We start from the raw sequence: 25,595 nt of genomic DNA on the forward strand, positions 1-25,595 counted from the left end.
AGTTCATGTCCTTTGCAGGGACATGGATGAAGCTGGAAACCATCATTCTCAGCAAACTAACACAATAACCAAAAACTAAACACCGCATCTTCTCAGTCATAAGTGGGAGTTGAACAATGAGAACACGTGGACACAGGGGAGGGGAACATGACAGACTGGGGCCTATTGCATGGTGGGGGCCTAGGGGAGGGAGAGCATTAGAAGAAACATCTAATGTAGATGATGGGTTGATGGGTGCAGCAAACCACCATGGCACATGTATACCTATGTAACAAACCTGCACATTCTGTACATGTACCCCAGAACTTAAAGTATAATAATAATAATAAAACATTAAGTCAAAAAAGTCTGGTTAAAACAATTACCTACAGATACTCAATTAAGTCAAAATAAGTATGATTTACAAATGATAAAGTTTTCTGATTCAAAGACACTATTTTTAACAACTCCTCTGGCTTCATTTGCTTTCATCATAGAAAAAGTATCAGTAAAGTAAGGAAGAAAACTAACTTTGGAATAAAAGTGGATTCAAGTCCTTACACTATCTGAATGACCTCTGCAAGTCAATTCACTTCATTGATCCTGAATTTCTCTATCTGTCACACAATAAAAGTTAAAATTTTAAATGAAAAAAGAACCACTCTTTATACTATGAAGAAACATGAAAAACATAAGACTATTTTTGCTGCACTTCATAGTACAATACTATGAAGTGTATATATGTAGTACATATATACACTTATGTATATATAGTACAGTATAATACTATGAAGCATGACACTGTGTCAGAAACTCAAGGGACCTGAAGTGAGGCACATATATATCCATACCTTTAAAGATCTTCAATTAAACAGAGCAAGGTAAAGAATACAAATAATGATTCCACAAAGCAAGACACGTGTTTCTACTAAAAGAGGGGTACAGAAGCAGTGTACAAACACAGAGCAAAATACTTGTAAATAATCCAGGATATTTCCATCTGGACATATATTAAAGGACAAGTACCACAAGCAAAAATAACTCACAGGAAGGGAGAAGGTATTATCTCAAGATGCAATGGATCCAAAACATGAAGAGAGGGAAGACATACACATTCATAAAGACATATGCATTTTATAAATCTGACGCTGAACAAGGGCCATGCCCAGCCTTCATATCCTACTTTGCATTTGTATGATTTACATTTTCAAAAAGCATTGTGTCACAAAAAAATAATGAAACAGTTTTCTATAATCCTGCTTTCATAATAGGGGGAAAACACAGCAAATAAGAAAATCTAAGCAGGTATTTATACTTTATATCCAGGGGATTATCTGTGTTAGCCTAATTGTTGACACAGTACAATATAATAATCAATGATATGCAGGATAGTGACTCCAAGGAATTATAAGAGATGAATCATTAAAGATACATGGTACTTCTTAAGCCAGGAAAATGAACAAAGTACAGTAAGACTTTTTTTTAACTAAAGATAAAATTAGTCAAAAAGTTAATGAGAACATTTGATTTTCTGTTGCTCATTTAAAAATAATATATATTCGAATTTCTATTTGCTTTCCAAACTCAGTTACTACTAAAAGAAACTTTACAACAAACATGCATTTCTTACTACATTAATTTTTTTGTACTTCAGTTGAGCTTATTTTTACTTTAGAGATCTGTGTATTTCATTTAGCATTCTGCCTACAAATTATTCATTAATCAACCAATTCCTCAGTGCCTAAAAATACACAACTTCAAAAAGCACTGCTCCTAATTAGATCAAAATGAATAAGCTACGAAATTTGTATCCAAATAATTACTTAATTACATATACCTATTTAGTTACTTAAAAGCTGTTTTCATATTTTATAATTAGCAATAAAATGGTAAATAATATCAACAGAGCAATGATACAACTTCTTAAGACAGATTAATTCACATGGCGAGTCATTAAAAGGATATTTTTACATTACTTTAAGAGAAAGAATAGCATTACTGTTTCAAAATAATGAAGTGGTTGTTATTAAATAAATCTGCCATTTGCATGTAGTTCCAAATTAATAAAAATATATAAAACTGATAAAGATATATCCAATTACTAGATGGATATTCTCTTTTTAATCACTAAATCAATAGAGCAGGGCTTGAGGTATTGCAAGGTTTTCCCATAGTCTTTGTTGGTCCAGTTTTAAATTAAAGAGCATATGGTAGAGACTCATAAATTATTGGATTCTTTAGACAATACACATTACACTAATGCAGATTAGAAAAGCAAAAAGGAACTCTCAGGAATGTACTGTTTCCAGTTAAGTGTTTAGAAGAATGGAAAGAATTGATTATTGAGTTTATAGTAAACATTTAAACAACTTGCTCTGACAAGACTTAAAAAATTTTGTGATTTAAAGTTCTAAAAAGTGTTTTAGGTACATATAGCAGGAGCAAAAATTGGCCAAGGAAGAGTATTCCTTTAAACTACGCACAATTCCTTTCTATATTTAAATTTCTTATTAACTTCAAAAAGTTTAAAATAGGAAGAATAACTTCATACAAATAAATTTAATAAATGATATAAGGTTTCTTCAAAATAAATATGAAAGCTCATATCATAATATCAAGAAAAACTAGTATCTAATTAAGTGGAAAAGATTCCCTATAGGATAAATCTAAGGGAATGCAAGGATAGTTTACTATTAAGAAATCTATTACTGTATCACATAAAAATATCGAAGAAGTCCCAAGATCAAGTTAATCTTAATCATAAAATATATTGGTGAAATTCTACATTATAATTTAATTAAAAGAAATGAGACAAAATTCAATACTTTAGAAACCAAGACTGGCAGGATTCTTCTGTAGCATTGATGTAGAATAATTCTCTCTAATAGACACTACTTAATGATAACATGCTGGATAATTTCTCAATAATTCAAGTCTAAAACATGTAAGCAATTGTGTATAATTATTTTGGAAGAACTGGATAATTTAATAAAAATAAAATGAAACAAAGTACATTAACATTACAAAGATGGAGAATATAAATAAATCGACACAAGTCTAGAAAAAATATAACAAAGAATATAAAAAGATATATATTTAGTAATTATTAACCATAACCAAAGAGAAAATAAAATTGAAACAGATCTCAAACTATACTCACTGGCAATATCTGTAATGAGAAATGTACCATATCCATGTGGAAAAAAAAAAGGTTTTACTAGATATGATACAGAATAAACAAATGGAAAAGCTTACTATCTTCCTAGATAGACTGAGTATAATAACATAATTTTTCTCAAAGTAATTTATAATTTAACATAATAGCAATCTAAGTCTGATCCAAATTTAAATGGTCAGTTTAAACTGAGCAAACACATCTCAACGTATATGTAGTATATACAGAAATAGTTAATTAACATTTTAGAGGAAGGTGGAAAGTAAATGATAGGCTTATTTTTACTCAAAATTAAGACATAATACAAAGTTACAATAAGTAAAGTATAATTTAGGAATTGAAGCAATTTGGACAGTTGGTGCTACTTTAAAATGTCTACAAATCAATAAGATACACTCTAGTATAGGTGGGCAATCAATCAGATTCAATTAATTAACAAAATTATGGACATATCATTAAACTTACTAATGTTCAAAGAAACACAAAATTTTAAAAAGGGTAACAATTTTCACCTATTAAATTAGTGATTAGTTTTGAAAAAGCCAAATACCCAAACATGAAAAATAGGGACAGTCTTCATTTTTGTTAGAAGAATACAATCAAATTCATTTGATAACATGAGTCAAGAGCCTTAAAACTATTAATAGTTACAACTTTAGAGTAAGTATTTCTGCTCTCTCAGACCCTGACCTAAAGATTTAATTCTAAAGACAGATGAAGGTTTAAACCCTACAATATTAATTTTAGCCTGATTATAACATAGTGAAGCAACAATGCACACCTCCACCAACGAAGGACTGGCTATGCACAGAAAGGAGGATCTGTGGCTACTACTGTATATGACCACCAAGGTTATGCACTGTGTAACTTGAGGCCCCAGAAAAAAACATTAAGCCTTCCTAGATCCCGACAGTAGAAACTAAGGCTGAGGCACATAGGTTAATCAACTGGGATTTTTTTTGTCAGATAAGACACAGTATCTCATATATGAAACAATGTTGGTAAGAATTCTTGCCCTCTGTTACCTCAGTAAATCACTGGCATTATGAAGCAAGTATTACCATCTCCATTAAAAAGCCTACATGTCATACAGACTTTCAGACAGTGCATGCCCTGAATAGCTGAAATTTTGCAAATGGTAGAAAGTTTTATAAAGCAAACATATCATAACAGGCCTGGGGAAAAAGCTAGCTTGAGGATTTTAAATACACACTTTTATTAATTTAAATGTATTTCCTTATTTGTTGAGAACACAGTTTTATTTGAAGACATTGAAATAAAGCAGTTGAAGAAATGCTACTCCCTTATGGATTACCTGTGATGGTGCAAAACCAGACATGTGAAAAGCTGAAAACACAAGAGGTAACTCAGCCTTCAGTAGCATTTCAATATAATGGGTGCTGCAAAAATATACTGGATGGATGCCAGAGTCTACAGTGTCAATAGGTAGGTAACTCTGCATAAAAGAGAAAAATTAAAAATTAAATAATAAATACACAGATCATTTAAAATAATCCAACATACCTATTTTCTTTTTGCTATAAATTGCTGCTTCAAAATTAATCTGGTGGCATAACAAATTACTGTAAATATTATAATTACGTAAAGTAAAAAGTCAGAATGTTAAACAGTGTTGAAAGAAGAAATTTTGATAAAGGCAGTGTTATATACCTTCCAAGACTCAGGAATAGAGTTAATAATTTATAATTTTGGCAACTTAAATCCTTGCGGAAAGATGAGGGCTGTTACATGAAAGAATAAATACACATGTGAGTACACGAGTAATATTTTACATTTTAATCCTAAGTGTATTGAAATATGCTTAATATTCTTGGCTTTGGCCAATGATTCTATAATGTCAAAGGATTTTAGCTTTGTCAGCTCTTGAAGATATTTGCATTGTCCCCTTTACTATGTTGATATTAACCTAAATCTGACCCTGAATTAATGATAATTCAAATTGGGAATGATATGAGAAACTCATCTCTAAAACTGGGAAAGAAGTGCACAAGGCATTCCCATCAAGGTTCTCAGGCCAACTATTTTGTATAAAATTTATGTTTATTTTTATATAATTGTATATTGATAGTTACTTATATTTTATTTTATATATAGTACATATGTATGTGAATATATACACACATATACATTTACAAACATGTTTATTTTTTCAATTTAGATCTTAGGTACACTTTATCATTGCATATGATCAATAATGAACTGGGTATTACCAAAAATTTGACATATGCCCATAATAATTGTTTTTTAACAAAGAGTAATAAACCTGAAGGTATAATTTTATGAAAAGAAAAACTGTTCAACTAGCAATTATATCAATAAAAACATTAATCAAATTAGATCTCAAGATTTTACATAATTCAAAGACTGCCAAAAAGGTATCTTATCTTCTTGCTTTTACTGGACAAATCTTATTTTCAAACTTTTTAAATAAAATAAAATTAATACTTTTAACTTAAAACAAATTAAACTCATAGCAATTATAGGAGTTGAAATATGGAAGATTTCTTTAAAGCCTTATTGCTAATGCTAGGATGCTTTTAAGAATTTAGGTTTGAGTTATGCACTGAAGTTTCTGAAATCAGCAAGCTGATTTACAGTGGTTTTTCTGTTTTATCATTCATCATCATAAATGATTTATTATTTCACATTCCAGAAATACATATTTGTAGAAACATAAATATTTATGTAAATGTATATTTAATGAAGGGCTCTCCCGGAGATACTTCACAGTACTTGAAAAAAACATTATTTTTGTGCATTAATGAATGAAGAGATAGCACAGTAAATGGATATCCTGTAGCCAACTTTGTATCGATATGTAGGACAAAAACAAAACTTTAATGAGTCATTAAAATAATAATATGGACTGAATGAGAAATAGTACCCATTGCTTTATCTTCTTTTGTGAAATACTGCAATGTGCTTCACTAATGATGATTTGTAGAATGAGCAAATTTAATAAGCATATATGAAAACAAAAATCAACTCATAAATACATTTTAGTTTTTCCATGCAAACTTAGGTAATAATTTTCTGATTACATGTCTACTAGTAGTATAAGAGTTCTATGTATAGGAAATGATTCATATACAGGCCACATTAGAAATACCTTTAGAGTAGGTCCATTAAGAGATACAGACAATAGATTTATTAATTATATTTTCAAGGAAAATAAGTCATTGTTATGTAATGGACTCCCTATATTGAGGCAAGAGTTCTTCTATTCTTATAAATTAGACTCTTTTGGAAGAAATTTTGCCATACTTTGTGGTAACACAGCTCCTGATACCAAGCCTTGCATAGAATAGTTGCTCAACATATTATTGACTGAATGCTAAAAAGAGAACATGCTAATGATTACACACACAGATTGCACAGTATGCAATTATTAGTGTCTTTTCTTTTTGTCATACAGTAAGCTCGCTTATATAAAAGTTTCATTAGTTGATCTATTAATTACCATTTCATGCCTCTATTTTACAGTAAACATTGTTCATAAAACCAGATCAATAGTGACAGCTCTGAGTCACGTGAATATAACACAAGGTCTTCTGAATCATCAAATGATAAATTGTTTATTATACTTAAAGTGTTTTCATGTAATTTGTTTAGTCACCACTTTCTGAAAGGACAGTAACTCTTTATCATTCAGAATATCGGATTAATGGAACACACGCAGGACAACAGCATTTAGCATCATCTAATTAATAATCTAATACATAAACCATGCTAAGACAAAGTGCAAAAAAACTGTCAATAAAAACATTGGCTTTGTAGATCCTAGAAAGTGACATAACATGAAGCAAGGACTTACAGCATTTAACACTCTTCAGAATACTGTATATTACTTTAGTGATTAATAATAAAAGATTTATGTTTAAAAATAAAACATAGTGGTCTTAGTTTTTTTTTCTTCCATTATAGGTCTTTTGATGAGTCATTTTATTCCTGATATTAAGAAAATAAACTAGTTCTACGTTGCTATGAAAATTAAATAGAAAGACCCCATTAGAAAGATTTGAAACTCTCCAATTCAAACGGATTCAGTCTAGTCTGGTCCAGTCTAATCCTCCACCTTTCAGACTTTGTGGGCAAAAAAGATGTGCCATGCTTTACAGCAACGTTGTAGTTAACTTGTGCATCATGCATAGGGGTAAACAAAAAATTTTGCAGATTTTTTAAAACTTTGATTCTATAATTCTAGATAACATCAATCTTTCTCCTGTCAGAAAAAAAAATGGGAAAACTGAATCTGCAAATATGATTAAGACTTATAGTCACATATAAGAAAAGGAAGGGGTTTTACACTAGACATCTTTCCTACAAGTGATTGGTTACATGGCTTACATTTGTTGATATTCTACAAAGGGGTTACAAGTATGTCATGCCATTCTACTAACTGTAAAATTTAAATGTAAATTTATACTTGAATACTATTAGAATTTTTAAATCCATGAACTTTCTGAACTAGGTAATTGTTATTTTAAGAAGAGTAAGGGAGGGCTTCTGTAGTGGTTACCCTATAACTATTGCATGAATTTCCTGTTGAACTATACTACTTCATTTGAGTATTACTTCAGCCTGATTTATCAGTGGAGTTTTGTTTGTATATGCATGTAAAATGCTCTGGTTTTTATTTCAGTTTAATTAGGTTTCCTTTTTCATATGTTTTTACAGAGAGAGGAAATTTGTGATCATTACTTTTATTTATTCTTTGAAATTACATATTCCTACTATGAAAATAATCTCCTCATTTTTCTTAATATATCATTTTATTAATGGCTTCATTGTTAACAACTGGTCAAACTCTGATTCTTGATCAAACTCCATAAAGAATAACTATTTCATTATTTAGAGTGCTTTTTTCTTAGTAGCAAAGAATAACTGAAGATAGTTTAAATCAATACATTAAAGGGTTCTTCTGGTGTAAATGATTTCGAAGGATAATTTTTCAAACTATTTTTATCTCATATGAGTAATATAATCATAGTTTACAAAATTTTAAGAACTTCAAATTAATGTTTCATTACTTCCTGTTTTGCTTATCCTAAGCTTATTTTTTTTTAAACCTTTTTAAGGTCATTTGTTTAAAACATTCTTATGAATGCAGGGGATCTAGTATCTTTCAAATACACTTTCTAAAATAAAAACTTACAGATCGTTACGTATTTCTACTAAAATATTAATGTACGCGTCTCACAACTGTAATCCCAGCACTTTGGGAGGCCAAGGAGGGCAGATCACAAGGTCAGGAGATCGAGACCATCCTGGCGAACACGGTGAAACCCGGTCTCTACTAAAAATACAAAAAATTAGCCGGGCATGGTGGTGGGCTACCCAGCCGGGTAGTCCCAGCTACTTGGGAGGTTGAGGCAGGAAAATGGCGTGAACCCGGGAGGTGGAGCTTGCAGTGAGCCGAGATCATGCCATTGCACTCCAGCCTGGATGACAGAGACTCTGTCTCAAAAAAAAAAAAAAAAAAATATATATATATATATATATATATATATAAATTTGCACACTCAGCATACATTTATTGAGTGATTACTATGGGCCAATAGTTTGGGACACATCTATGAACAAAACAGAAAACTCTTTTCAAAGAACTTACATTAAGTGTATAGATAAATAAATATTAGGACTTGATATAGGCTATAAAAATGTTAAAAAATAGGACAGGGTAATGAGGTTGAGGTAAGTGGAATTGAGGAAATAGGCTGATTTCTTTTTAGGTTGATTACAATAATGTGAGTTTGAGTTAAAGAAGGTAGACAAGTTTGTACTAATTAACAGCTAAAGCCAAAGTGTCTGTCACCATGTTGCATATTTGTTCATATTATCAAGTTGCATAGAAACTATCACCACAATGTTTGAGACAATGGAACAGATGAAATAGAAAAGGTATCACTTTAAATAATATATTAAGACTTACTGAATGCACTATCAAGTCAAGTGACGTAGGGGAAATAGCAATTCAAAAGTTTGTAAGTCAGAAACATTTATACTGTCATATAAATGTGACATTAGTAGCAGCACTTAGCTAACAGTACTAGATAGAATTACTGCAGAGGAATCTTAACAGCAGGTCATTTGTTTTACAAAGAAGCATCAAAACAAACTACTGGTAATAAAATTCAACTTGATATATTTGTAATTGAAAAGAAAAAATGATGCTATGGAAGGCACTGCATTAAGTCTTCACTGACAGTATAGCTGCATCAGTAGAAAGGTGTCAAGGCTTTACATCAAGAGATCATTCTGAAAACCCCGAGCCAGTAATGTGTCACTCCCTTCCATTCACATATTCCATATTCAGTGATGCTATCAAAATGGTAAGTCAAATAAAATTCAAGCTGCTAGAGTCCTGCTTGTTTTCAGCTTTACTGAAAGAAATGCTATCAGAACACAAGATCATCGATGCTATGAAAAAAAATAATGTACTATTTTATAGGCTCAAAGTATAAATAGAACTTTAGAAAATTATGGTTCAATATGATTCACTGGTGATGTTTAGATGGTGTCATAATCTGAACACTAAAGGCAGAACTGTTAAGACTAGTGGAATGTAGATATTGCTTTAAAATATTTGACAGGAGAATGAATGATTGGACACAAAATCCATACCCATTATCAAAAGATTTTCAACACTACATCTGAAAATGAACGAGTGAAAAGGCTGTTAGGTTTTTTAAAATCTTCAACTACAGTTTAAAGGAACAGAATTACTCAAATTCTGGTTAACACCAGGAAAATAGTTTCATTGATTGGAGAAAAACCAGTGCATACTTTTTTTGCCATTTGTTTCCCTCTATTCATGGGAGGAAAATTTCTCATTATGGTGAAGACCAATTACTGGATGATCTTTTTAAGTAACTGTACATAGCTACTTGAAGCATAACATTATAAAATTTTAATATTTAATGTATTCCATGATGAATTAATTTTATTTTCCTTATCACAAATATATATTGTAAAAAACACCTAATGAATATTTTCATCTCCACATAGATACTCGCCAATCCCCTTAGTTTATCCTTGACTGCCATGTGATTTCACTGTCCAAATCCAACATGTCATGGAAAAGGTTTGAGAAACATTAGCATAGCTGATATGTTTGGCAGTTTCCCCTAGTTGGAAATCTTAACAACAGCCTATAAATAAATAAAATAAACATAAACATTATAAATTGATTGAGGGATATACTTACCTCTAAAGTAACCTCTGAGATTGCATAAGATTAGTACAATCTTTTAAAATACATTACAATACTTTAAAAAACACTCAGTATAGATTTCCAAAATATACATAAAATGAGTGATTCTCTTATTCTATAGAAAATAGTTACAATATCTTCCTAATAAATGATTTTCTTATACCATAATCAGCCAGAGATTCTTTCTAACCAAGCAATGATACAAAACACCAATTCAATAGTTCTCTTTTTACGTGCAGAATTTAACTGATATAACTATCATTTTTATTTCATTACCATGTTTCTACTTCATGAAAATGCTTCTAATATAAATCATTCAGTTACTATTAGGTAAGACACCAAGTATCTGAGAAAATGTCACATCTACATAATCAAAGAGAATCCGTCAAAAAACATTCAAGTAGAAAAATGAGTATAATTTATGACAAAGTCCTTCAAATACAATAACACCCCAGTGAATGTAAGTATAATGTCTCTTAAAATTTCAAACCCTTTTTTAAAAACAGATTGAAGTCTTACAGAAATATGTAGTCTTGGCAACCAAAGGAAAGCAGAAGTCAGAAGCCTGGAGAATTGACGAAGAAATTGGAATGTTTTTTCTTTGTCTCCCAACATTATCATGAACAGAGAAGATACAAACCAGTCATGGCCAGTATAATTCCCTTGCAGGCAGACTGAAAAACTAAGTTAAGAAAACTTCACAATATTTTGTAAGACAAAATATTAAAATTCTATAAATAAAATACAATGAATATGTTAAACAAAAAAGCAGACATTCTTATTCTGAGTTTATGAAATCTAGTTTTTAAATATTCTTAGATATGTCTGAAAATACATTCTAATGACTTTCTTCAGTTTAAGATTCAATGAGTAAGACTAAGTATAATGATTACAACTCAATTGAACAAAATTCATATTTAAAATACAGAATAAAATACTGTAAGAATATATCATAACAAATCACTAATATAGCTCAATGTACTATTTTACTATAAATGTGTCCAGGTATACCATCAAAGAATCATGAAAAACATGTGAGAAAAATTAAATATTGTGAATCTACTCAAAAAGGATACGAAGAGAAGATTTTATGGAAGTTTGCTGCTGTTTCAGGAATCTCTCACAATGCTTTAAAACCAAGGTAAGATCATTTTCTGCACCATCTTTTAAGAGATTGAGGAATTTGCCATACCTATATTAAAAGCCCACAAAACATAAAAAATATCAGGTCTTGCAATGAATGTTTTAAAATTACTTCTTTTAGCATAACTATGTTATACAGAGCACTTATGAAAGATTAGCTCTCAATATATGTATCTGATGATTATGACATATTTGGATTAGCAGTATTCATCTGGCAAATACAGATAACTTTAAAGGAAGATGAAACAGTAATGAGAGAACAAAATGATGATATCCTGTAGATGAATAGTATAATATAAGCATTTTTTCCTGAACTGAATCTAAAATATGGAATGTTGACAGGTTAGTTTTACAAAATGTTGAGTGTAGAAGTACCTGTAGAGTTCATACAGTAATGGTCCTAAAGGGAGGTGGTACTTCCCTCAGGGGCCACCTTGGAAATTTGTAGGACTATTTTTCATTGTCATAGTGATCGGGGGGCACTACTGGTACTTAATGAGCAAGGGTCAGATGATTAGACATGGGACAGTCCTGAACAATAACTTGCAAATGTCCTATTTGTTACTGGTATGGATGAAAAAGTTGTTTATAATTATCTGAAACTAATTGTCTTAAAAAAAAAAACTTCTGTATTTTTTAGTATATATACAATGCAACTATGTGTAAATCAACCAAAGGTAGTGCTTTTGTACTTCTGTACTTTTGAAACCTTACTAATATTTGCTCATCACTTTTTAAAAAGTTTCTTTGGGCCAGGTGTGGTGGCTCACGCCTGTAATCCCAGCACTTTGGGAGGCCAAAGTGGGTGGATCACGAGGTCACGAGTTTGAGATCAGCCTGACCAACATGGTGAAAACCCGTCTCTACTAAAACTACAAAAATTAGCTGGGCACGGTGGCATGCATCTGTAATCCCAGCTACTCAGCAGGCTGAGGCAGGAGAATCGCCTGAACCCGGGAGGCAGAGGTTGCAGTGAGCCAAGATCGTGCCACTGCACTCCAGCCTGGGTGACAGAGCGAGATTCTGTCTCAAAAAAAAAAAAAAAAAAAAAAAAAAAAAAAAAAGTATTTTTGCTCGTGGCAACACTGTAGTATTTGAGGAACGAAATCAAAAATTCGTCTGTATTTGTAGCTGCCAGAGTCACAATGATTTTACATTTGGATGCCAGCTACATCTTATACTGTAATATATTCAAACATTTCATAATAATTTTCTGTTTATTTCTTACAAATAAGATATTATATTGAGTTAAAAAAAATAGGTGACTAGCCTGCTTATATTATCTATGAAGTCCATTTCAGAATAGCAATAGGGCATTATAAAATATTTGTATAAAAAGCAGGCACAGCATCACAAAACATAATTAAGAGAATCATATGCCCAATGTGATACAGACGTGTTAAGTTCAAATTATTAAATAATATCATTTTCATCATGTTGTGAATTTATAAAAATGCTCGGCTTTTTATTTTTTTTATTTTTTATTTTATTTTATTTTATTTTTTTTTGAGACGGAGTCCCGCTCTGTCGCCCAGGCTGGAGTGCAGTGGCGCGATCTCGGCTCACTGCAAGCTCCACCTCCCGGGTTCACGCCATTCTCCCGCCTCAGCCTCCGAGTAGCTGGGACTACAGGCGCCCGCCACCACGCCCGGCTAGTTTTTTGTATTTTTAGTAGAGACAGGGTTTCACCATGTTAGCCAGGATGGTCTCGATCTCCTGACCTCGTGATCCACCCGCCTCGGCCTCCCAAAGTGCTGGGATTACAGGCTTGAGCCACCGCGCCCGGCCCAAAAATGCTCGGCTTTTTAAATAAGTCTTACATGTATCTTTTTAAAACTTGATTCTGAAGATGACTCTATAAGTAAAATGGGAATGTTAAAATCCCCATTTAATAAGCAAGAAAGGAAGTTTCAAGGTTTCAGTCCTTAACTCTCTGTTCACTGTTTAGCTTATCCATTTCTTTTCAAAATTACAACTTGAGTATTAAAAACTCAAACTGCAATAAGTTTTTTAATTTTAACTTCTGAATCTGTCCTTCAGGTACTTTTGTACTCATCACCACGGAATTAATCATATTCTGGAAAATAGTATGACTGTGCTACCAATGTGCTGACTTTTACAATGTTATTTTTGTAAAAAACCTGATAGTCATGAGAGCTTAAACACACTGTAATTGGCCTCTGGAATAACAATGAACTGTAACTGATTTACCTGTAGAGGTAATTTAATCATGTGCCAATATCCTCAAAAACAAAGTCATTTTCCAAATTATAAACTCCGCATTTAAAGTATACAAAATAGTTGGTTGTTAAATTAAATACTACTGAGCACATATGAGGCAGATAAAACAAATTCTAGAAATGCACAAGGGAGATATTTCCCTATAATATACCTGACAGTCATTTTAATGCCAAGCTGCTGCACAGATGAAAGGCTTTCATTCTTCACATTTGCATCAGTAGCTAAAGACAACAGAAAACTGAGTTATAAAAGTGTATAAAAGTTTGCATAATAATCACAGTTTAATTGAAAATTGATGAAAGCAATATTTTTACATATTTTAATGCGAATTTTGAAAACACTGATGAATTCATTATTTTAGGAACTGTCAGTTACATTTTCCAAGGAATTAACAGAAAACTGTTTACAAATAACTTTTTCCCATAGAAAGTGTTGGAAAGCATATTAAATACAAAACAATGGTAGTTTTGAAACAATCTATTTAACTTGACTCTCAGAACAAAAAGAGGCATTGATCCAAAAAGTGATCTAGAAATACTACTTTCATCATGCAATATATACATAAAACTTTGAATTACAAATATATACAAGCATGGTTATTTCCTTCCTGACACTAATCTTTAAGTAATTAGTGTTCTACTTTTAATGTCTGATAACATATGAGGGTAGAATGAATGAATTTCTTCCTGCAAGCCAAGTTTTCTTTGTGAAGTAGTTGTTGTAATCATCTAACCAAAAGTGAAGAAGGGGTTACTTATATCTTATATTGTAATATATTCAAACATTTCATAAAGAATCACTTTTCATTTATTTCTTACAAATAAGATAGTGATTAGCTTGCTTATATTATCTACAAAGTCCATTTCAGAATAGAAATAGCATAGTACAGAGGACTGCAGGAGAGGCTGAAAGTCTGGATTAGTTCTTGAGAACAGCAGAAGACCAAACTAGGAGTGAACCCTCAAAGGCACAACTAAATAGCATTCAGGGTCCAGCTGAACTTTCAACTTCTGGCTGAGAAAACTGTAGTATGCATACATACACACAAACACATGAACACACAATGCATGCACACACAATTAAGAGACTCATCACACAGTTATCTAGTGGTAGAGAAGACCAAAACCTAGGTTTTCAGAATATCATGAGGTTTTTTTATTTTATTTTATTTTTTTACTTCATTACACATTGGTGTTTCTCATACTATCAATATAATCTATTTCACTTCCAGGCTCATTCATCCCCTTAATAAATCATCTCTGATATAGTAAGTGTGGAACACCATGCAAGAAGCTATGAGGGATAAAAGATAAATCATACCTCATTCCCTAAAAAACTTTCCATGTAGTGTAAGAGATCAAATGTGTATATAGATAACTCTGATAAAGGTATTTTAAAGTCCTATATGAAATAGGAATGATACAGATAAAGTGTTACATGAATTCAGAAGATGAAGAGATTATGTCTAGTTAGGAAGAAGTGGCATTTAAGTTGAACCTTAACATATATAGATGTGCATGCTTATAGTAATACTAATGTTTTTTCCCTCTGGAAAGTATGATATAGATAGTTATCTTATTGGTAAAGGATGAGTGCACAGTGGGTGGAGACAGGTGTTAAGAATGGGCATTCCCATCATGATGTGTCCCATGGGCCACATTGGATTGTATCAGGAAGCACTGACCTAACACATCAGTGAAGAATATAATAAAGTTACGGAGCAAGGTGAGAGGAGTTGTCCAAAGGAACTGGATGCGTTAAATAATGAGAAGGTTGTTTTAGTTCTTCCCTGTGAAAGAAAAGAGTTCTTACATAGTGGTCTAGTTGTGAGGCCTGAAATGAGTCCTTTCACTTTTCTAGAGTTGTACAAATAATTTCCAAGGTCTAGACCCTATCTAAAACTTTATGAGACTGTATCTTCAGAGTAAAAAAATAACTCTACACATTTCAACAGATAATGATTCTCAACTATGGTGGTGCATCTTCTGAGGAACTTTTCAAAAACAAAGATAAATAGACTTGACTCCAGACTACTAAATAAGATTGCCAAGAGGGTATGTGCAGTCATTTGTATTTTCAAAGACCTCTACAGTTTATTTCTTACACAATAAAGTTAAGATTTACATTTAAAGGAATAAAAGTTAAATTTAGATATAGTTACAATTGGATAGTTACACAACATTATCCAAATTTCACTTTAGTGTAGTGTAGCAAATTCTCAAAAAAGCTTTTAAATGAGAATATATGGAGGTGTTGGCATACCAAAACAAACACCAAATACCCATTTTAAAAAATCACTGATGTGAAAGAGATGTAAATAACTTTTGAATGAGCAAAACTATGGAGATAAAAATATGTAAGGAATAAAAACTTTCCCAAAGCAGGAATGAAGATATAAGAAAATGGGTTAGGAGCATATATTTTAAAATGGGCTCCAGGCCAGGCATGGTGGCGCAAGCTTGTAATCCCAGCACTCTGGGAGGCTGAGGGGGATGGATTACCTGACGTCAGGAGTTCAAGACCAGCCTCACCAACATGGTGACACCTCATCTCTACTAAAAATACAAAAATTAGCCTGGCAGGTGGCACATCGTAATCCCAGATATTGGGGAGGCTGAAGCAGAATTGCTTGAACCTGGGAGACAGAGGTGTGAGTGGGCTGAGATCATGCTGCTGACCTCTAGCCTGTGTGACAGAGCGAGAGTCCATCTCAAAAAAAAAAAAAAAAAAAAGAGGTTTCCATTTTAAATTTGTATGATATTTGATATACAATATCAATATACAATAAATCACTGTATATCATTGATATACAATAACTTAGCAAGCAAATTTTGTATTCTAAATACATCTCAGACAACAAAAGTTAGGTGGAAGAAACTTTTATTATATAAAACTCTGGACTACATTAACTTATAAGGCAGGAATTGAAATCTCAAAAATAAAACAAAATTGATGGGGAAAAATGAATAAGTAAAATGAAATAATTTAAAAAATGGATGTCTTCAGAGAATTTTGATCCATACGCATGGCTGGTAACGAGTAATTAATTGATGTAGGAAAAACAGTGCATAGGATACATAATACATACTTAATAAATGAATGAATGAATGAGTAAATGAATGAACCAACATCCAATGAATAGCAACAAAAGAAATTGTACTTTAAATATCAAACTAGAAGCAAGATGGAGAAGAAAACAGACATAGACTTAAAAATATTTTCTGTATATTAAAATCAAGTAACACATAGAAGAGATAGCTCCCACTCCCTGAAGTCACTGTGAAAAGCATAATGAAATAAGTTGTTGAAGAGTCAACCACCCAATGACATGTATAGCATCATTCTTACCCACTTACTAACAATGCTTAATTCAATCTAAGCTAGAGTTAATAATTAAATTATTCAAAATAACCAATACTTTTAATTATAAATGCAATAGTTTCAAAATAAAATGAGTTGACAAAATTTATGTAACATGAACTGAGACCACTCAGTGTGGTAATGCATTCTGTTCTATTTTTGGTTTGCAAAGCTAGCACATACAGCAGCAGTAGAAGAAATCAAATCTATCCTGCCTGGCACCTAATAGTGTGGAAAAAAAATAAACTTTCAGAAGAGTAAAGAATTTCTCCCATGGATGGAGAGGTAGTTACTGGTCGGCTGCTTACTGACTCTCCTAATGCCCTCCCTTATCTGTCCTAATGTAAGAAAACTCTTACTACCCAAAGAAATCAATGGACTACATTTCTTCCTCCCTGATTCCTTTCCCAAAGTCAGTCTGTAAGTTCTGTTGCTTCTTTTGTAATATGTAATTGTATCCATGCATTTTATTCAATTCTTACTACCACAGAATTCAGTACCTTGTGACCAGTCTACTGTACATGTCTCAGCCTCCTAATTGATGTAGTCAGGGTTATTTGGGAAAAAAAGCATTTCCCTGTCTTGATTATGCAATTACCCCTGCCTGGAAGACTTTTCCCCTCTTCTCTTGTTTCTTTCCATTCTAATAACCCAGGAGGCAGCACAAGTACTACTCCTGCTCTCTATTAACACTTCCTCCTCTTATTTTCCATGATGGCACCAATTTGACACAGATGTCATTTTCCACTGGACACCTGTGGCCCTTAAGATAAAACCTCTCTTGACAATTACCAAATTCAAATAGCATATTAAAAAGCATATTGCCTGAAAGCAAGTAGTCAGTTGAAAAACTGTCAGTTTCTTTTATTTTCTACCTTACTATATGCTGCAATTTGTTTAATTCCTAATTTTAGGTATATGCCCTATTTTTCCTTCCTGAGGAAAGGTGCATATTAAATATCTCTTTGCAATTATCACACACTGTGCTTTACTCACAAACGTTTCAGAAATATAAGATAGAAGAGAGCATCTTTGCTTTTCAAAGAAAGTATAAAAGGTGTTTAAGGGTATTTAATTAAATTTAAAACTATATTTTAATAATCAAATGGTGAAACAAGAAAAATGTTGATTTTTTTCTAACTTTTGATTAACTAGCATCACGAAGAGAAAAGAAATAAAAATACACATTACCCTGAAAGGGCCATTTAATTTATCATTTCAAAGGAGCAACTACACTAGAAAAAAATTCTCAACTTGTTCCAGGGAATTGAACCAACAAAAAGGAAATGTCTGTTAAGATATGGAAAGATACCTGCATGAATTTACAAACTGCAAATGTGCAGAAGTTTATCTGTTTGTTCTTTCCTCTTTCTTTAAAGGGATAAACAGTCAAACTAATTTGATTTTTCCAGATTTGCAAATTTTATAATGGACTGAAATCCTGAGGGAGCTAACAACAGATGGATGATTGTGTTATTCTAATTTTAACTACCTTAGGGTTTAGAAGGCTGTCATTTTTTAAAAGATAATCAATTTCTCATTTCCAGAAACCTAAAAAAAATTGAATACATCTACCCAGTATTTGATTTAAAACATTTTATATCAAAACAATTTTTAATTTAAAGCAAATAGAGTGAAATTTTACAATAAAAAAAATTGTTCCACCAGCCAAAAAATACATGATAAAGGATGAGAATACCTAAAGCCTTGGGAAGAAAACAATGTAATAGCAACAAGCTCAGTATATCACAATAATGAATATTAAACAATCAATCAACAGAAAGTCACTTCATTTTTTGGCTTTACTATCAGACTGGTGAATAGCTTCAGCTGGAACCTTTAAGGAATTTAAATCCGCATTCAGGGTTTATTTGCCTCGCTAATACATTCAACAAAGCCGACATCTGAGATCTCACTCGGCATAATTTAGAAATATAACAGAGGGCAGTAAAGCATGCACACTGAGCATTCAGTTGTGCTGAATATTTAGATAATATATATAATATTATTTTAATTTTAGATTTTCTACAGAAAATATGGTCCAATAAAACAATGTGCAAAAGAGAGCTACACAAATTGGAGATTATTATACTTAAGTCTAAAGAAATGCCCACTGTGGTCATGCAAATTTCCATGATTATCATACTTCTTATTCATTTCCTATTACTCCCCAACTTAACCATTAATAGTTGCATGTTTTTCGAATAAATTTTTACGTTCATTCCTAAGATTATAATTTTCTTCACAAATACTTTCCTTTAAAATCTCTTCCCAATTTGTTTTCTTTCATCTATGCCTCAATTTCCTCATTTTAAATATGATGATTATGTCTAGTTCAGAGAGGGCTGAATGGCACAAGGTTTATCAAGTGCCTCAACATAATACCTAATTTAAAAGTGGTGATCAATAGATATCAATTCCTTTCACCTACCTTAACTTTTGTTTAATAGTATCTTGTATTTTCTTCTCATTTCTTTTTTCTTTCATTATCTTAGGTCTCTTTTACCCCTTTCCCAGATTTGCACTAGATGTCATTATGTGTAAATAAGTATAGGTTCATCTGTATAGTCACATATATCTAAATATGTGAATTGTTAGATATTTAAATTTGTTCCAGAACTATAATACATTTCTTTGAATATAGATGTGAATACAGTATGTGTGTGTGTGCGTGTGTGTGTGTGTGTGTGTATATATATAATTAAATGTCATATTGAAGATACAAAGGAGTTTGATACCTAATGTAACAATTTAATCTAGCCATATATAATATAATAAAACTATCAAAATGGTAGTTTAAAGTGAATGCAGTAGGAGCAGAGAAGAGAGAATCCTGCTAAGGAATAAGAGGAGAGGTTACATTCTAGCTGAAACTTTACAGGTGAGTCGGGCATTATCATGTGGATGTCATGGAGAGGGAAGCATTCATCTAGAAGGAACAACAGGAGCAAAAATTTAGTGAGGCAAATGCGCAGAATGTGTTTGGGCAGTTAATGGTAATAAGGCTAGAAAGATATGTCTAACTTGAATAAATAACACATATTTGAATGATGGTTTCTTCAGCAAAAGAAGAAGTCACATCACCCTTACAGGAAAGATGATCTGTTATCAGTATTATATGCTAACTCTATTTTCTTCACTGTCTCTTTATTCACTGCCCCTTAAGTATTGGATATTCATCCATGGAAAACTTCATTTCTATACTCCGTTTTTTCCTTTACACAGTTACTATTATAAAATAATCTTTGTAAGGTACAGGTGAATCAAGTAAAGTTTCTGCTCAGAAATCTTAAATGGTTTACTCTATTGCCTATTAAGATACTCATTGACACACTTTATAAAGCCTTCCTCCATCATTCTTTTATCCATTCTTTCCTTTTTGTTCCAGGTGCAGAGAATGACATTTATTGACATTATTGACATTATTGTTGACATTTATTGACATTATTGTTCCAGGTGCAGAGAATGAAATGATAGGTAAAACACACACACACACAAAAACCTAAAGAAATTTACAGGAATGTGAAGAATTAGATACTAAGTCAGAATATGAGAAAGAAATTACAATGAGATGTATTGGCTTTATACACCAAGCTGATGGCTTAGTAATTTGTATGTGTAGCCCACACTTTTCCTCTAAACTCGAGTCACATGTGCAGAATGTATAAAGCATATTTACTTGAATGCCCAACAAGTATCTAAAACAACAAAAAAGCCAGCGCTTAATCTCCCATTCCTCTCCTATTCTTTTTTATCTCAGTGTACAATCATCCCATCCTCCTAGTAACTCAGAAAAATAGCTTAGACTCCTCCTTGACTCCTTTCTTTCTCTCATACCCCACATTCAATCTGTTACCCAATTATGTTGGCACTATCTTTAAAATATATCCAGAATCCAAAAACTTTTCACGATCTCCATTACTGACATCCTTATCTCAGCCAGTACTGTTTTTCAATAGCTTCTTAACTCATTTCCCTGCTTCAGTCATTTGTCTTCCTTCGGTCTTTTCTCAAAACCACAGCCACAAAGCTCTTATAAAATGTAAACCAGCATGTCATGCCTGTGTTCAAAACCCTGCAACGACTTTCAAGATCCTGTATCATGCTCTCCTATCTGACTTTTAACACCACCAATTCCTCTCCTTTACTCCTTTCCAGCCATATTAGTCTCCTTCGTGACCATTTGTTAGCACTCTCTTGCCCTGAACATACCCATATATCTTGCCTGTACTTCCCCTGCTGAACTGTGGTTAAACAAAACAAAACAAAACAAAAACACATCATCAATAAAACTTTATATGAAAACTCTTTAATACTGTAATCTTCACTCCTAAAACTTCCCAGCTACTTTTTCTGTTGTGTATTTCTTCATTTATCATTACACCTTTTAACTTACTGAATATTCTACTTATTTTCTCTCTTCCCACTAGAAAGTAAACTCCATAAGGGGAAGACTTCTTCTGTCACAGTGTCAGTACCTAATACAGGATAATTTGTTGAATAATGAACACGTGTGTCTGGGACAGAGGGTAGTTGGGAGTGATGTAAAGAGTTTAGTGTTCTGCATGGAAAGAAAGTATGATGCTAGAAAAAAGGAAGGGGCAGGATGATGTAAGATCATGGGTACCATGATAATAAGCTGAGACTTTATGCTGTGGTCAATGGTGAGAAATGGCAGAGGAATGATTGGGTAGATTTACATGTCAAAGATCACTCTGAGAGCAGTGTAGAGAGCACCTTTGAAAAAGAACCAGACTCCAAGTAGAGATACCAACTGACAAGGTTATTATGATGATTTCTCTTGTTACATATCTTAACGTAAAAGCTTTCTATTTTTCCCCTCTCAGTATGATGTTAGCTGTGAGTTTATCACATATGGGCTTTACTGTGTTAAGGTATGTTCCTTCTATGCCCAATTTGTTGATAGTTTTTTCTTTTTTTTAAATCATAAATGATGTTGAATTGTATCAAATGCTTTTTCAGTATCTATTGAAATGATTCTATAGTTTTTGCCTGGATGATCTATCCATGGCCAAAGTGGAAAGAAGTCCTCTACAACTGTATTGCAGTTAATCTCTCATGTAAATTCTAGTAATATTTGTTTTATGAATCTGGGTGCTCCAGTGTTAGATGCATGTATATTTATTACTGTTATATCCTCTCACTGAATTGATCCCTTTATCATTATATAATGACCTTTTTGGTCTCTTTTTATAGTCTTTGCCTTAAAGTCTATTTCATCTGATATAAGAATAGTTACTCCTATCCTTTTATGGCTGCACTAGCATAAAATATCTTTTTCCATTACTTCATTTTCAATCTATGTGAGTCTTGATAAGTGGAGTGAGTTTCTTGTAGGAAGCATATAGTTAGGTCCTATTTTGCTATTCAGCCATTTTGTATCTTTCAATAGAAAAATTCAGTCCATTCACATTCAATGTTATTATTAATAATAACCATTTTATTACTTGTGTACTAGTTACTGTGTGATTCCTCTCTTCCTTTATCCTTTCTTACTACCTTCTTTTGCATTTATTTTTTTCTGCTAGTATTTTTTTAGGGTACCTATTATAGGTTTTTTTTTTGTTTCTGTTTACCATAAGGCTTACAAAGCCTTACTATAGTTATAATGATATTATTTTAAAAAGATAATAACTTGATTGCAAAAACAAACAAAAACTATATACATTAATTCCTTTCTACCACTATTTTGAATTTTTGATGTCACAATTTATATTTATATTGCCTATTGCTTAAAAAATTGTTGTAGTTATTATTTTTTAATAGTTTGTCTTTTAGTCTTCTTAGTAAAGATGTAAGTGGTTTAACATACCATGACTAAATATTAGTGCAATAATCATGATAGCATCCTTTTCTTTCCATTTTAAAACTCCCTTTAGCACTTCTTGTATGTAGGTCTGAAAGTGATAAATTCCCTCAACTTTGTTTGGGAAAGTCTTATTCTCCTTCATTTCTTAACATAGCTTTCCTGGATATGATATTCTTGGTTTACATGATTTTATTTTTTATTTTTTTTTCCAACATTTTGAGTATATTGTCCTACTTATTCTTGTCCTGTATAGTATCTGCTGTTAGGCATATTGGAACTCCCTAGTATATTATTTGCTTATTTTCTCTGTTTTCAGGATCTTCTCTTTGTCTTTGACTTTTGAGAGTTTGATTATAATATGTATTGGGGAATTCTTATTTGAGTGGAATCTAATTGTTGACCTTTGACCTTCCACCTTCCTGTATCTAGTCATTTGTATATTTTTCCAGGTTTGGAAATATTTCCGTTATTGTTTCCTGGAATAAACTTTCTAGCCCTTGTCTTTCTCAGTTCTCTCTTTAATCACAATAACTCAAATATTTGTTCTTTTGATGTCATTATAAATCCTATAAGCTTTCTTTATTCCTTTTCATACTTTTTTCTCCTCAGACTATGTATTTTCAAATTATCTTCAAGCTCACTGATATTTTTTCTACTGTGTGATCAATTCTGCTGTTGATGCTCTTTATTACATTTTTTTTCATTTCAATCATTCTATTTTTCAGTTCCAGGATTTCTGCTTAATTTTTAAGAATGATTTCAATCTCTCTATTAAATTTCTCTGATAAGTTTCTGAATTGATCTTAGTGTTTTCTTTATGTATGTTGAACTGCCTTAAAACAATTTAGAAATCTTTGTGAGATCACACATCTCCATCGTTTTATGGTTGGTCTTTGGCATCTTATTTTGTCCATTTGGTGAGGTCATATTTCCATGAATATTCTTAATACTTACGGACATGCGATGATATCTACATGCTGCAGAATTATGTATATATTTTAGTCTTTGCAGTCTAGCTTTATTTGTGCCTATCTTTCTAGAGGGCCTTCCAGGGATTCTAAGCAGACTGTCTGTAGAGTTCCCTGAGCCTGTGACTATTGTACCCATCTAGAGAACACTCTAAGCCCAGGCTTGCTGCATGTCTTGCAAGGACTGAGGTTGACATAGCTTTCCAGCCCAGAAAGACATGGGGAAGATCCAAAGAGAACACTGGAGCTATGCAGGAACTCTGGCCAGAAATCAGAGTCCAGATGACTATAAATCTCAGATGGGTGCGCTTCCCAGCAGGTCTCTGTATAAGGAAGACTGGAGATGAGACTAGGCCCCTGGGTATCTCCTGTGGAAAGGAGGCTGATAGGCTAACTCGTTGGCTCAGACAGGGATGTGTAAGCCAGCAGGTCTCTGTACAAGTTGGGTAGTTCCTCAGTCACAACAGGAGGGGCCAGAGCTGATACTAGGCTCCTCAAGATCTGCTGTGAGATGGAGCCTCATGTGCCTATCATGCCGGCTCAGATGCGCACACATCTCCTAGTAGGTCCCTGCACTGAAAAGACAGCTCCCCAACTGCTGTAGAAGAGATTAGAGCTGATACTAGTATCTTAGGGATCTGCTATGGGATAGAAGCTGGAGAGACATGTCTCAGCTCAGAGGGGTACATGTCACTCAGTAAGTCCCTGTACAGTTAAGATTGCAGCACAAGAAGCCAGGGTTGAGACTGGGCCCTCTCAGTATCTGCTGTGGGACACAGGCTAGCATGCCTATCACACTGACCCAGACAAATGCATATATCTTTTGTTAGACATACTGAGTTTGAGGGATTCTGTGGAATTATCCAGGTGATGTTTCTTATTAGGCTGCTGGAAATACAAGAATAAAGCCTATAGTAGATCTTTGAGTGAACGATGTAAATTTTGAAATCATCACAATATGAGAGATAGGTAAATGGTATAAGCAGAGGAGACCACTAGAGAATAATGGATAGAATCAGAAGAGTAGAAGACATTGCTTAAGGCAAAGCAACTTTTAGTGGATAGAGAGAGAAAAAAAAAAGCTCAAGAAAGAATCCCAGAGTTACAAGGAAACCCAGACATTTACAAAGAAGAGAGGCTTAATGATATCTGGAATGTACATGGCACCAAGTACGAGTCTGTTAGGATGCGAAAACTGCACATCTGTAATATCATTACACATCTCCATTAATTATCTTGTTATATACTGAGTCTTTTTCAAACTTCAAAATGTTAAAAATGTACCTGTATACTCCACTGAAGGGAAGTAGCATTCAGACGGGCTTTCAGTGAGATGAAGCACAAATTTTTCAAGTAATTCTACTAAGGCTGTAATAAACAAGAGAATAATTAGGATATTAAAGGTCAGAATAATATGTGACAATGCATCCTTAAATCATAGAACTAGTATATAAAAGTCATCTGAACTTCACAGATACACTCTAAGGGAGTTCAATTCAAATGCATACTGTTTTAGTATTCATAACACTGTTTCTGATGCAAATTAAACTTTAATAGCTTAGCTGAGAACCTATTCAACATAAAACTGAAAAAGGATCATCTGTTATCTTTAGATCCTCTAAGAATTATTTCAGAATTTGCTAAATGATTTCAAATCTGAAAGTA

The 25,595-nt window shown here is 32.6% G+C and overlaps 1 protein-coding gene across 2 annotated transcripts in view; it reads right to left on the reverse strand.

Moving 5' to 3' along the window:
• Positions 1-25,595, reverse strand: part of TBC1D32 (TBC1 domain family member 32) — a 235,716-nt gene that overhangs the window by 20,778 nt on the left and 189,343 nt on the right. For both annotated transcript variants that reach the window (XM_025382902.1, XM_025382901.1), the window contains 5 exons: positions 25,215-25,298; positions 13,924-13,993; positions 11,465-11,580; positions 10,908-11,062; positions 4,470-4,610 (listed from right to left, as the gene is read on the reverse strand). In XM_025382902.1, the coding sequence (XP_025238687.1) occupies positions 4,470-4,610; positions 10,908-11,062; positions 11,465-11,580; positions 13,924-13,993; positions 25,215-25,298 (566 nt within the window). The remainder of the gene's footprint in view (positions 1-4,469; positions 4,611-10,907; positions 11,063-11,464; positions 11,581-13,923; positions 13,994-25,214; positions 25,299-25,595) is intronic.

Source organism: Theropithecus gelada, chromosome 4 (genome assembly GCF_003255815.1).
Source record: "Theropithecus gelada isolate Dixy chromosome 4, Tgel_1.0, whole genome shotgun sequence".
Classification (NCBI taxonomy): domain Eukaryota; kingdom Metazoa; phylum Chordata; class Mammalia; order Primates; family Cercopithecidae; genus Theropithecus; species Theropithecus gelada.